Here is a 12,972-nt window from a genome sequence, read left to right on the forward strand (position 1 = left end):
AAAACAGAAGAGGTTCTGGTAGACCGAGACTTTATCCCATAACAGTTGCATGTCCAAAGTGTAGACTTGAGTCTGAGGATTAAACCCTGTCCTTCAGCTGAGCGTAAATAAATAGGTGTGGAAGGTGGGAGTGACAGGGCTGCTGACTGCTTTATCAACCTCTCCCCACCCCGGTCCTGTAGGATTTACAGCCACATGCTATACAAGCAAGCAGAAGAGTGTTTGCTTCCCTCTGTGCTCCCTCCCCCCAAAAATCCCAGCAGGCAGACCGTGGGACTGGGAGCAGCTCTGCAGCATCCTGATGGTGCTGTACTTTTTAGGATCGGATGGGAATCAGTTGCTGACGGATACGTGGGCACTGGGAACATGATGTATCTTCTGAGACTGTAGGTCTTGAGATGCAGTGCAAAATACTTGAAGTTGTGATCTAGAGAGTGTGTAAATCTCAGTGATCTTTTTTTTTTCCCTCTCCCTTTTTTTTCTTTCTTTTGATGGAATTGGGTGTCTGTGTCCCCACCACCCCCACTGCCAAATTTTGTCACAGGCAAATAAGATTAGGACAAGTTTTATTTGTACGGTTCGGATGAGTGGACTGTGACATATTGCATCTGGTAGTGGTCCCAGTAGACAAGTCTGCACAGAAGCAAGGACAAATGTGACTTTCCGGACTGGCATTGATGCTGATGAGATGAATACCGGAGGAAAGATTGCCTGCTCTGTCCCAGGTAGCTGTGGTGTGGAGGAGGAACCCTCCATGGAGAAGACTGCGTGCTTCAAGAGAAAAGATTTTTTTTATGTTGATAATTTGGTATGGCTTAAAGTTTAAACAAGTCTTGAGATCTGCCATTCTCAGTTCCTTGCAGACGTAGAAATGTCTCCTGTTTAATAAAAGTCCATCTGGCAGTGCTATTGGTGTTCAGCTGTGCTACCGTTGCCTTCAATCTGGTAGGACCGGAGGTTCTTAGAGACCCAATGTAGGCTTCCCTGTTGATGGTGGACTGTGCTTTAAGGTCTTTCACCCAAATCTTTGTGGGATATGTAGTAGAGTGCTGCGTCACATTGGCTTTGAAGCGGTCTTCCTGGTAGTGGTCATCTTGACCAGGAGAGGTGAAGAAGACTCATGTTTGTAAAACCTGTGTGTCCAAATACAGGGGTGTGAAGATGATCTTTAAAAAGTGTGCAAGTGCCATATAAGTTAGCAAACCACTGACTATGCTTCTCTGGATGATCTACTGCATGTGCAGTTTCTTCCTCAGATTTCCATCGCATGTTGTTCTGAAAGACTAAATTTTGTGCTCCTTGTCAAGTCCAGCAGTGATGGTATCTGGCACTTCCCTGCCAAGATGTTTTATTACATGAGCCAGAACCTGACACTGCAAACAGCCAGTGGTTTCTTGCTCTTTCTGCCCGTCAAAACTGGAAAAGCTTGATCAAAATCATCAGCTGGTCTCCAAAATGTGTACCATCTATGAAGTTATGATGTGGAGCAGCGTGTTCCAAGATGCAATGTGTCGCTAACTGGGCTTTGCTAGAGGCAATAATGGGAAAAATGAGGGTGGTGAAACACTGGCCCAGGTTGCCCAGAGAGATGGTCGATGTCCCATCCCTGGAAACATCCAAGGTCAGGTCAGACGGGGCTCTGAGCAACCTGATCGAGTTGAAGATGTCCCTGCTCATGGCAGGGGGGTTGGACCTTTAAAGGTCCCCTCCAACCCAAATCATTCTGTGATTCTAGGAAAGCATCTTGATGAAGTAATTCTCCTAATTAAGTAGCCCTTCCTGCTTTATTACGGCCATGTCTCTGCTCTGTGGTCCCAGGATTCAAGGCACACAAGGCAGCCTTTGTCATGGGGGTTGGCTGCCTGGTGAAGAGTTGCCCCCAAATTTTTAGTTGAGGACACAACTTTTAGCTCCGTGTTCCATGTGTAGTGGATGCTGTTGGTGGCTAAGAAACGTTAAAATCTTCTTTATCTTGTTGTCATCAGTTGTGATAGATGATGGACCTCATGGGTAGGTGAGTTGGGATTTGGGTTAAGTCTGGCCAAGGCATCTAAAACTGGGCCAAGGGAAATCTGAGCAGAGGTGCGATTAAATCTGCTGTGTTTTTTATCTACATTCTTTTGGAAATGTAAGGGAATTTCACCTTCCCTGCACTGCTAACCTATTTACTCATGTGCTAAAAATAGTCTATAATGTAGGACACTCTTAGGGAGAAACCAGAAGGAAACCGAGTGGAAGGGAGAGCTTTATTTGTGGAAAGCACTGGGATTCTGGCAGTAAATTACCGCTTTCCTGCTTCTGTAATTATTTCTGTGGGGTATTTTGACTTAAAAAAAAAATTAAGAAAAAAAATATTTTTAAAAGATTTTAAATATTTCTGGAATACCAAAACAAAGGGATCCAACAAAAAAAAAAAAAAAAAAAAAAAAAAAAAAACAACACAAAAAAGGGATCCAAACCCCAAATCCTTCCTCTTTGTTGCATTTCACTGGTAGCACCCACCCTTACCAAAAGAAAAAAATCAGGTTTTAGGTGCCCTTTGGGTCCTCTCTGCACCCAGAATTGCTGCATGTCCTTAGGGATACAGGTACAGCCATGGTGTTTAGGAGGGGCAAACGGAGAAGGACCACTGTCCTTCACAGCATCGTCAGTGGAATAGATCTTACTGCTGGTCTTTAATTGTTTTTTTTTTCTTTTTCCTTAGCCTTAAAAGGACAACAGACATGATGTTTGGAGGAAAGCAAGTAGTAGTTTGTGGCTACGGGGAGGTAAGGGGTTCATATTTTACATGCGGGTGCTGCATGTAAAATCATCACATCCTTTGCATGGCTTTATCCGATGGGGCTTTTCTGCCCTTGTGGCTTTTCTCTGCATCTGCAGGTATCTTCAAACCTGACAGGTTTGCCAAAACTGAAGATTTTCTTGATTTCCAGTATATTTCTATAGTATTACACAGATACCAAACCTGAATCTTAAAAGACATGAGTATTAAGTATTCTGAATATCTTTAATACCTGAATACTGACATATCCAGATACTAATATTTCATCTATTAATATTATCTTTTATATTTATATATTATATTCTATTTGATATAATATTAAAATATTCAGAGGCAGGGTTCTGCAGATGTACTGTGCAGCTGCAACATTGCATGTTGAAGCGTGGTCAAGAAAAATGAGTTAATTTTGACTTTCCCCTGTGCTTTCACCCCCAAATGGAGGAATCCTCTCTTGAGGCAAGACTGGGATACTCACCCTTTTGCAGTTCTTATCGGGACCAGTGAACACCAGTTATGGTGGGCTGTGCTGTAGGTGCCCTACTGGGACTCTTTTTTTTTTTTTTTTTTTTTTTTTTTTTCCCAAAGAGCTGAAATGGGACAATTTTCTCATGCGTAATCGCATTTTTTGGGAACACTTGGTCATTTAACCGTTTCCCTGAATTCCCCTACAAGCTGCACTGTATGTGCTGTGTAAAGGTTAAAGCTCATTAACCCTCGGAGATTAAACTGTTAAGCTTCCTAAATAGAGTAAAGGTTACAGGAGACTCTTAAACTTTCCCTGAGATAAGTGTAATCTCTCGTTATCATGGTGCTTTCTAGACACCAGGATGTTTTGGGGGAAAAAGAGCTCCCTGGGATGAAAATCAGTGGCACTTTTATATATTTTAGTGCTTTCTCCTAGCTAAGCTGTCCCTGACTCAGGTCCTAGATTATTCCCAATCCAGGAATTTCCTGCACCCAGAAATTAAGTATATGCAACCAGCATTGCTAAGAGGGCCGCAAAGGGCTCTTGGGGCTGCAGAAGAGACACCCAGAGTTGTATATTCCCTATACGCTTCCCACGGCCGTACTGATGCTCGGCGCCTCCTGAGCTCTCGGCATCTCACTCTTCCTCTGTGCTCTTCTCCCTCCCCAGGTTGGAAAGGGCTGCTGTGCTGCTTTGAAGGCCATGGGCTCCATAGTGTACGTGACAGAGATCGATCCGATCTGTGCCCTCCAGGCCTGGTAAGCAGTCGCACCGAGCCCGGCTTCTTCTTCAGGCTTTTTTTTTTTTTCCCAGGAAAACCACGGCCAGAAACCAGTCAGCTGTGGTCCCTCTCAAGAGGGATGCTGGTGAGGGGTTCGTGGCTTCTCCGCACCCTCGGAGGGACCCACAGCTCTCTCCTACGGCCAGGAAAGGGTTCCTGCACTAAAGCATTACCCAGTTTATCTGTATCCCACGTGCCAGCTTGCATAATCATAACCACAGTGGCCAAGAGTTTAATGGTATGGCTTGAAAGGATGTTGGAAGTGAGCTGCGACCTTTGGAGTGCGAACTCGGGCTTTACTGTGCTGTGTGCACACACCTCACCTGAGGGATATTTTGGGTTCTGTGATCATGTGCCCCTCACAAACCTCTCCTCGCTAACGCCGGTACCTTGCTGCAGGGCTGAAAGCACACGGCTCTCCCCTCGCGCGGGCACGTTGCAATTATACCTGACCTCGTTTCCTCCAGGTAAAGGTTGTTTTGGTGCAGAGATGCTGCTTCTGCATCCCAAGGTGCGAGATGGGACATGACTATGAAAGCAGAGTCCCAAAAACACCAGGAGCCTTATTAAACCCGCAGCCTCTTCTTAACAGCAAGCTTTCAAAGGGCTATTGCGGTGAGGAAACTAATGAGCCCTGCTTAATTAGCAGAGCTGATCAACTTCTGGTTTGCTTTGCAACCTTCACAAGTGGCACATCCAGCACTCTCATCCTTAATTGTGAATTTGGTCGTTTGCAGCAACCCCTTCCCTGACTCTGCACGAGTCAACACCATACGGCCCCTGTCGTAAGGAGTTTGCAATGGGGGAAAAAAACAGTAAATGGGACATACAGCAGAAAAAAAATATTTTTTTTTATAGTAACTATGATTTTACAGCTTGTGAGAGTCATGGAAATAAGTTCTTGGGAGGACTGTCAACAAATCCTAAAAAAAATCCTGCCCTTGTTATCCGATGCGCTGAATACACCTTGCTTGGTGAAGTCAGGAAAGACTTGCTGAGTGCTCGGCACTTCTAAAGATTGCGTAGGTGCCTAAATATGGATTGCAAAGTTAATGGCAGACATCTGTGGGGTTTGGGTGATTTGGGTTGTTTTTAAGATGATCTAAATCCGTATCAGAAAGGTTTCTGCAGCAGGAAGGCGTATCTACATCTTCTGGCTGTACTTTGCAGGAGTAGCAGCTTTCAAAAAGCCATCTCCGTTGAAAATTGAGATTTGCAGATGTGGAGGCCCTGACAGAAAATGTGAAACCCCCAAAATCTCTTTTCACTTCTCCCCACAACAGTCCCAAATCCTCCAGGTTGACTCCAGAAACCCTCCTAATGACTTGGGGTACGTGGCCCTTTGCATGCTGCGTTGCTGTGTCCCACTCTGGCATTAGAAAGTTAAAATTAGTATCTGAGAATCACTTGATTTTTTTTTTCTATTTTTGGCATGTTTTTGCCGCTTCTCAGACTACTTTTCCCCCTCTTCTCCTCTTAGCATGGATGGATTCCGGCTCGTGAAACTCAATGAAGTCATCAGACAAGTTGACATCGTCATCACCTGCACAGGTACACAGTCCCCGAGGCAGGAGGACGGGTCATCAGGGATGCGCACCCCATAATTGGGTCCATCTTTTCCCAAAGGAAAAGGCAAAAAGATGAGGAAAGTAAACATGGGGATTTATTACGGATTTTTCTGTCTGGCAGGCAACAAGAACGTAGTGACCAGGGAACACCTGGATCGGATGAAGAACAGCTGCATTGTTTGCAACATGGGGCACTCCAACACCGAGATCGATGTGGTGAGCACAGGGACGGCACGGGGTGGGGTGATGGTGTTTTTGGGACGCTTCAGCAGCTATGTGTGACCCGTGCTGCTTTAGCAAGCACCTGGGAGGAGATAAAATAATCCATTGCTCCCCGTGTCCCAGCAGGCATTCTCAGGTATGTCATCGTCATTCCTGTGATCCCAAAGGATGCCAGCCAGCCATACAAACTGCTCCAGCTTCCAGCGTAGTGTCTGGTGTCCACCAGCCTCATTCCTTCCCCTAGAGAGTCAGTGAATCACCCTCTCCAGCCCAGTCCCTCTGCTTTCGTGTTACTACTATACCATTAAGACCCAGCCAAGAGTTCAGCTTGGTGCAACACAGCATGCTCAACCCCACCGTGCTTTACCGAACGGCACTGAAATCTGCTCGTCTGTGCTTAGAGATGAGTAGAAAAACAGGAGAGTCTTGTCTGAAGGTCAGTGGAGAATTGCTCGGCCAAACCGATGGGTTAAAAGCCATTTTCTGTGCTGGAAAGAAGTGACCACAGCCATGCAGAGTTCGGTTGGTGACCGTGAATCCTCTTCAGCCAGAAGAGCTTCAAGAATAGTCGTTGCTGGAGCTTTGATGTATTGTAATCACAAAAATAGTTCCAGGTTATGATTCATAAAGGTTTCATTGGTCTGAGACTGTGACCGGACCCAAAGGAAACTATAAGCCCAGGACAACGTCAGCAAGTTGCTTCCTCTTTTCATTGCCATTATGTAGCTTTTGGGTTTTGATCTTTTGCCAGTGCTTTAACTATTTTAACACTGTGTTTCAGGCAAGCCTGCGTACACCTGAGCTGACCTGGGAGAGGGTGAGGTCCCAGGTGGACCATGTCATCTGGCCAGACGGGAAGAGAATAGTCCTTCTGGCGGAGGTGAGTTGCAGGCAAAAGAGCAGGAATTGCAACCTGTTCTCTGCTTGCAGGGGAAGAAAACAAGGGCTGAATCAGCTGTGGAGCCCAAGAATGTCCAAAAATCACCTCCTCGGGTTTCAGCAGCTCAATAGTCCCTCTGGTTGAAAGGCTTGATGTAATCCTAATTTGGCCCATGACTTACTGGAACACAGAAAAGCTCCTGCGTTTTCCTTTATCCCACTCCAGGGTATCTTCCACAGGGTATTTTATCAGATTTTCACTTCTAAATAGTTTTACTGAGTATAAGGGCAACCAACATCTTGGGATTCAAGTGCATGTGATAAATACTGTTCCCTCCCAGAAGGGACTCATTTCACTGGTGATTCCTGTACCTTCTGTAGGGCTGTAAACTGGTTTTGGTGCTGTGTTGAGATAACAACCAGTTTTTGCTTCCCAGGGCCGCCTGCTGAACCTGAGCTGCTCCACTGTCCCCACCTTCGTCTTGTCCATCACTGCCACCACGCAGGCGAGTAGGGTTTGGGCTGAGCCGAAAGCAGCGTCTCGCTCCATAGTGGGCAGCAGTTACTTACCTAAGTGTCTTCTCCATCCAGGCTTTGGCTTTGATAGAGCTGTACAACGCTCCCGAAGGCCGTTACAAGCAAGATGTGTACTTGCTGCCTAAGAAAATGGGTAAAGATGTACTCATTGCCTTCTCTTTTTTGGTTTTGAGATTGAACAGATGGGAGGTTTTGCTAGGCTGGGCTGAGGACGGCAGGGCAGCACAGCCTCCTGGGCTCTCTTGTTTGCCTCCCTGCCAAGCTCAGGGTCCTCTAGCAAGTTCTTCCCACCGGGTCTGGGCTCTTTGCTAAATTGGACGTGTTGTTTCTGTCCCACCTGGGGAAAACAGGCTGACACGCTCAGCCGACTGCAGGAGTCCATCCGCAGTGATGCAGGGGATTTTCGTGTAGGGCTTCTGCCAGCAGAGCTGCCTTCGTTGGCTGCAAAGACACATAGTCCCTGACCCACAGCTCTGCCAGCAGAACCCCCTCATGAGGACACAAGCTATACTGACCACGCTTTTGCTGCAAAACTGGACTTTTTTGCCTTAATTGTATTTTTTGAGAAGAGGGACAGCTTGTCCCTAGCTTGGGCATTCAGCGTCACCTACCAGAAACGTCCAGCGGCTCCTGCATCAATAGAGCACCCAAGCTTGCCCAAGGGTAAGGCATAACACAGCAGCAGACCCAGGAGTCCTGCTAGAAGGGTATTTCAGAGAAAGGTTTTTCCCTTCTAACTGAAAACAGGTGAGAGCCTTGGTTTTCCTCATTCAGGGTGAAAAGCAGTCCTGCAATTTAGCAGCAAATGTGTGAGGAGCAATGCCATTCCCAGCTGGGGCTTTAGGGAACTGGTGTACAGTGGGAGGGGGACTCCTTGCCTTCCCTTTTCCCTACTAACGAGGCTTGAAATTGTTTCAGACGAGTACGTGGCAAGCCTTCACCTCCCAACGTTCGATGCCCACCTGACAGAACTAACGGATGAACAAGCAAAATACCTGGGACTGAATAAGAATGGACCTTTCAAACCAAACTACTACAGGTACTGCTCCACAACCTCTCTCTTTATTCTGCTATGAGCATGGGGTACACGTGGGGTACCTGTAGGGAGGGGCAGAGGGGACAGTGTTTAATCCCACCAGTCCCCTGAGAAGATGCCATGGGCTTTCTGATAATTCCCATCGCCTTGTAGAAAGTGGTCCGGCTGGGAAGGGGATGGCGCGGTTGGAGCTGTGACACAGAGTGCTTTGCAGGACACGAGCCCTTTGTATCTGGCAGCAGCTGTCACCCAGACGTGGCAAATGGCGGAGTGATGCCATCCAGCCAACTCAGATGACAGCTTTATTTTTAAAGTTTGACGAAGGATGAGATGGCACAGAGCAGTGTTTGCCCCTCGCGCCGGGGGCTGCTCAGACAGGCTCGGCTCGATGGCTCTCCTCCCCCCAGTGCTGGCTGGGCTCATCCCCCCAAAATAATAATAATTCTCAGTATGAGTCCCTGGATCACTTCCCTTTCAAGGCTTGTGTTTGTAGCCAATGCTGTAACACTTTTTTTACTGTGAAAATGAAATGGCTTTGCACAAACACAGATCAGCTTGTCGGGAGGCTGAAGCCCAGATCCTTTTTCTTGCAGGAAAGGGCATTTTCCTGGTGTGCAGGTCTTCAGCACTCATATGAGAGCAACGCTGCACCAAAAAGCTCCAGTTTGGGGGTTTAGTGGGTTTTGCCAGAGCCTGAGCTTTTTTTTTTTTCCTGCCCTGTGTTACGTGCAAACTTATGGTGCTGCTGCATGGCTGTGCCCTTCTATGCAGGGACTTCCTCCAGTTCAATTTTCTTTGCCTAGTTTTGGTGTCTGGCTGTAGTCCTGACCTTGTGGGGAGCGTGGTTTGTCCCACACATGGAGAAGTTGGGATAAGTAGAGGGTCACAGCAAATTCCCCGCATTAAGGGAGAGCCACGCCGACATAAACACCCCACATGTGCCGTGGGGCTGAGATGTACTCGGGCAGCTTCAGCTTGGTGTCCTGCAGGAAATAAAGCCTCCCGATGCAAAAGGCAGAGTCAAGTTTTCCAAAGTTACCTACTTTGATGTGTAGGGTCTTAGGATGGGAGGCAGGAGGAGATCTCCAGGTGCACATAACCTCGTTTTCTGGATAAAACAGGCAATTTGACTTCATCCCTCTGCTGCTCAACAGCTTGCTTTGTTAAAACAAGCACCTCTCTCTCCCTACATGTAGCTTTGTTTGCAATATGAATTAGTCTGCTTTTAGTTCCCAGCCTAACGGCAGCCTTCCTGATAAATTCAGCCAGTCTGAGCCAGGCTTCGGTGTTTAAGGCATTTGCTCTTGTACCTTTAGCGCATCCTCCGCGGTTTCTGAGCAGACATTGCTGCAGAGTGGTGGGACTCGGTCCCTGAATCAGTCGGGTGCCGTTGAATTTTCCCCTTCCCGTACTCGAAGCGAGAGGTGGTGTTCAAGCAGCGAGGGCAGGCGGCTAAATATAATGTGGTATTTGTGGGGGAGGAGATGAGGACCGAGTCCCTTTCTAAACAATTTCTTTTCTTGTTATCTACCCCTCCCAATATACACTGTGTTGATGCTGGGGGAGCTTCGTGTCTCTTCCCCATCACCTCACCAAAACCTCATTTTCTCTTCTTTTCCCTAGATACTAAGTTCCTGCCGCTGTATCCCGGAGAATCGCGAGGAACAAGAACCCAAGTCTTTTCTCAACTACTGTACAGGATGAAACAGCGCAAGCTTCCTAAGTTAGAGCTGAGCTTGCTCACATAGTAGACAGTGTGTTTAGGTTATTTATTTATTAAATTAGAATACTGTACATGCGGCCTCTGCCACTGGTGTTCGTACTGCCGCGGGACTGGGAGACGGTGGATTTCTTTCTGTTTGTTTTATTTTTCTCTTTGGGTTGTTCTTTTTCGGGGCTGGGAGGATGAGGGAGGCGAAGGGGAAGCTGGTGGAATCGAATCGCTGCAATGTACTTGGAGTAGTCCGTTGTCACCGTTAATCCAATGCGCACGACGGGAGCCGTGGGATCTGACTTCGAGATCGCACGTTGCTTTTGGTTTCCTTCGCATCCCAGCGCTTCTTCCAGTGGAGTGGGATCCTGGCAGCTGTGAGAGCCGGCCGGAGGGCGACTGGGTTTGCATTTCTCATGCCATTTGACAACGCAGCTAAAAACCTCATTTGCTCCAGGTGCTGCCGACTGGCTAGGTGCCACCTTGGCAGCGAAGCGGTAAAATCTTGCCGGCGATCGCTGGAGAAACCCCTCGTAATTCTGCCGACCTGGCCGAGGGACGGTTCTGCCAGCAAGTCGGTGAACTTCGCCTTAGCACTGCTGAAAGCTGTAACGAAGGGTCCGGTCGTTAGGGTCCGCCAGGGATAGCCCCTAGCGCGCGGTAGGAGCCGGGAGGGCAGAGCGGTGCCCGCTCGGAGGCAGACGTGGTGGTGGTGGGGTAGGACCCACCACCACTCCCTTCATCACAGCTCCACAGTATTTTCCTGCTGCTTACATTACGAGTGCCAACCTCCTACGGTTCAACCAAAGTTGTATTCCCGGTGGGGCTACAGGACAGCCTCATGTGCCCATGCTGGTGGAAGAGCCTTGCAACCTCGCCGACAAATACTGCTCACGTGTTGGGGAGCTCTTCCAAACCCAAAGCAGAGCTTGTCGGCCATCCCAGCTGGTAGGACCCGTGTCCATGCGAGGTCTTTCTCCAGCTGAATTTCAGTCCTCATTGGAAATCTTTGGAGTTTTATTTTCTAGTAATATTTGTACAATAAAATCTGGAAATCCCCTTTGAGTGTATGAGACGTACGCCGGAGTAATCCCCACCCCGATTTTGTGTGCAGGGAAGAGTTCAGCATCACTAAAACCCTTTGATCACCTCAAATCTTGATGCATCAGAGCCAACGGAGAACAAATTTGCCATTACTCTTTTTTAGACCAGGATGTCCCACCTGTACGCTCTGGACAGCACGGCACGCTTACCCAGGTGACTTTCAAAGTCTCCATGTCTCATCGGAGTCACTGTTATGGTTCACATGGAGAACATGGTCCTTCTAAAATAAAATTGCCCAACCCTATGAGCACAAAGCCTTTATCCTGCGGTTGCTGCTTTGGTATCCCGAATTCCTCATCACCTAGAGATTCTTGTTTTGTCCTCACAGACTTCTTTGCTGTCAGGAAAAACTCTTTTGTGGCAGGTCGTTCGTGCACAAGAAAGGAAAAACTGTGGAATTACGGTCTTGGTGGCCAAGTCCTTCTCGTGGCTCTTGATGCCAAGGTCTGAAGTCAGCTTGACCACAAGCTGCTCGTCTTTGGAGCAAACATTCTCGTGTGCTTGCATATTCCAAATTTCTCTTTGAAATTTCTGAAAGCCTAGAAGGAAGAAAGACGGTGAGAAGACCTTGAGGAGATGTTAGGGCTTTGGGAAGACCTTAGGGCTTTGAGAAAGCTTTGAGGAGACTTTGAGAAGACCTTGTGAATACCTTAGAGCTTTGAGAAGACTGATAAGACTGATCACTAACCACAAACTCAAAATAATCTCTACTCACTCATGAATTTTATCCAGATCCTGGGATTTTTGGGAAGAGTCCCCTGAGCTACTTGAAATGTCACATTTGGGTCTTTCCCCGCGCCAGAGTACCTTGGTCTCCATCAACAGCAAAACCCCAGAGTTTCTGTTGTTCTCTGCAGAGGCGCAGCATGAAATCCTGCTCTCGGTCAAGGTGAAACACGGTTGTGGGGTCACATTGAGCAAGGCAGCTTTTGGAAAACAGGCATCCCAAACGCAGCCACTTCTGCCCCAGGAAAATTCCTCTCCATTCGCGTGACCCTTTGGTACAGCTCACGCAGTCGCTTACCTCCCCCGTGTCTGTTGCTTGCGCAGCATACGGTGGTGCTGTCCTCATCCGTGAATTCCTTCGTGCCGATTTTTAAGCCCTTTTTATCTTCCAGGTAGATAGGAGAAAAAGAAAAAATTAATAATAAAAATCCCAACAGGCTTTTCCCACCTCGATTTTTAAGGCTCTTCTCCATGTCGTTCTGCTTCCTCCGTAAGCTTTTTTGCTTGCTTGGCTTTTTCCTAATCAATCTGGAATCATATTCTGTGATCATCTCTAAATTAAATGTGTAATGGGTTGTTTGTTTGTTGTTTTTTTTTTTAATGTAACACATTTTTAAAGAATTAGGAAAAAGGAGATTTAGGTAACACCAGCAAAATTGTATAAGGAAATTAATTCTGTTCTGAACTTTAGAAATAATAAGACAAAACCTGTCATCAGCCTGCAGTGAGGAAACGAAAACTTTGCAAACGTAACATTTTCAAAAGGATGTTTTAAATATTAATGTCTGAGTGATTGTATTAGATCAGCAATAAAGACTCTGTAATCTCAAAACACAAATAAAACATTGGAAAACTCAGCTTCTCCGGAGCGTCTTTTAGGACTTGCAGGAGCAGATGGGGAATTTTGGGGGCTGGGGGTACAACGAGGGGGTGAGGGATGGTGATGCCCTGGGCTGGGGATGGGGAAGTTGTCCCCAAACCCGGTGCCGTGCCGTAACCCCGACCTCCCGCCGCTGCTGTATAAAACCCGGCTGGAAAATCTGCTCCGGCGGCCGCGCGTCCTTGGGGCAGCCGGGGCTGTTTGGGCTCCGAGGCGGCTGTTTTGGCTCTTGCTGCCGATGTGTCCTTGAGGAAAGGGGGATGAGCGGTGCCGGAAAAAA

The 12,972-nt window shown here is 47.4% G+C and overlaps 1 protein-coding gene across 2 annotated transcripts in view; it reads left to right on the plus strand.

Moving 5' to 3' along the window:
- The window catches only part of AHCYL2 (adenosylhomocysteinase like 2), a 108,103-nt gene extending 95,434 nt beyond the window's left edge, over nt 1-12,669 (plus strand). For both annotated transcript variants that reach the window (XM_049813795.1, XM_049813796.1), the window contains exons 9-17: nt 2,705-2,768; nt 3,918-4,006; nt 5,510-5,580; nt 5,719-5,813; nt 6,601-6,699; nt 7,136-7,204; nt 7,290-7,368; nt 8,154-8,274; nt 9,895-12,669. In XM_049813795.1, coding sequence (XP_049669752.1) covers nt 2,705-2,768; nt 3,918-4,006; nt 5,510-5,580; nt 5,719-5,813; nt 6,601-6,699; nt 7,136-7,204; nt 7,290-7,368; nt 8,154-8,274; nt 9,895-9,901 — 694 coding nt within the window. In that variant the 3' untranslated portion in view covers nt 9,902-12,669. The remainder of the gene's footprint in view (nt 1-2,704; nt 2,769-3,917; nt 4,007-5,509; nt 5,581-5,718; nt 5,814-6,600; nt 6,700-7,135; nt 7,205-7,289; nt 7,369-8,153; nt 8,275-9,894) is intronic.
- Nucleotides 12,670-12,972: the final 303 nt, after the last annotated feature.

Source organism: Accipiter gentilis, chromosome 11 (genome assembly GCF_929443795.1).
Source record: "Accipiter gentilis chromosome 11, bAccGen1.1, whole genome shotgun sequence".
NCBI classification, from domain to species: Eukaryota; Metazoa; Chordata; class Aves; order Accipitriformes; family Accipitridae; genus Astur; species Astur gentilis.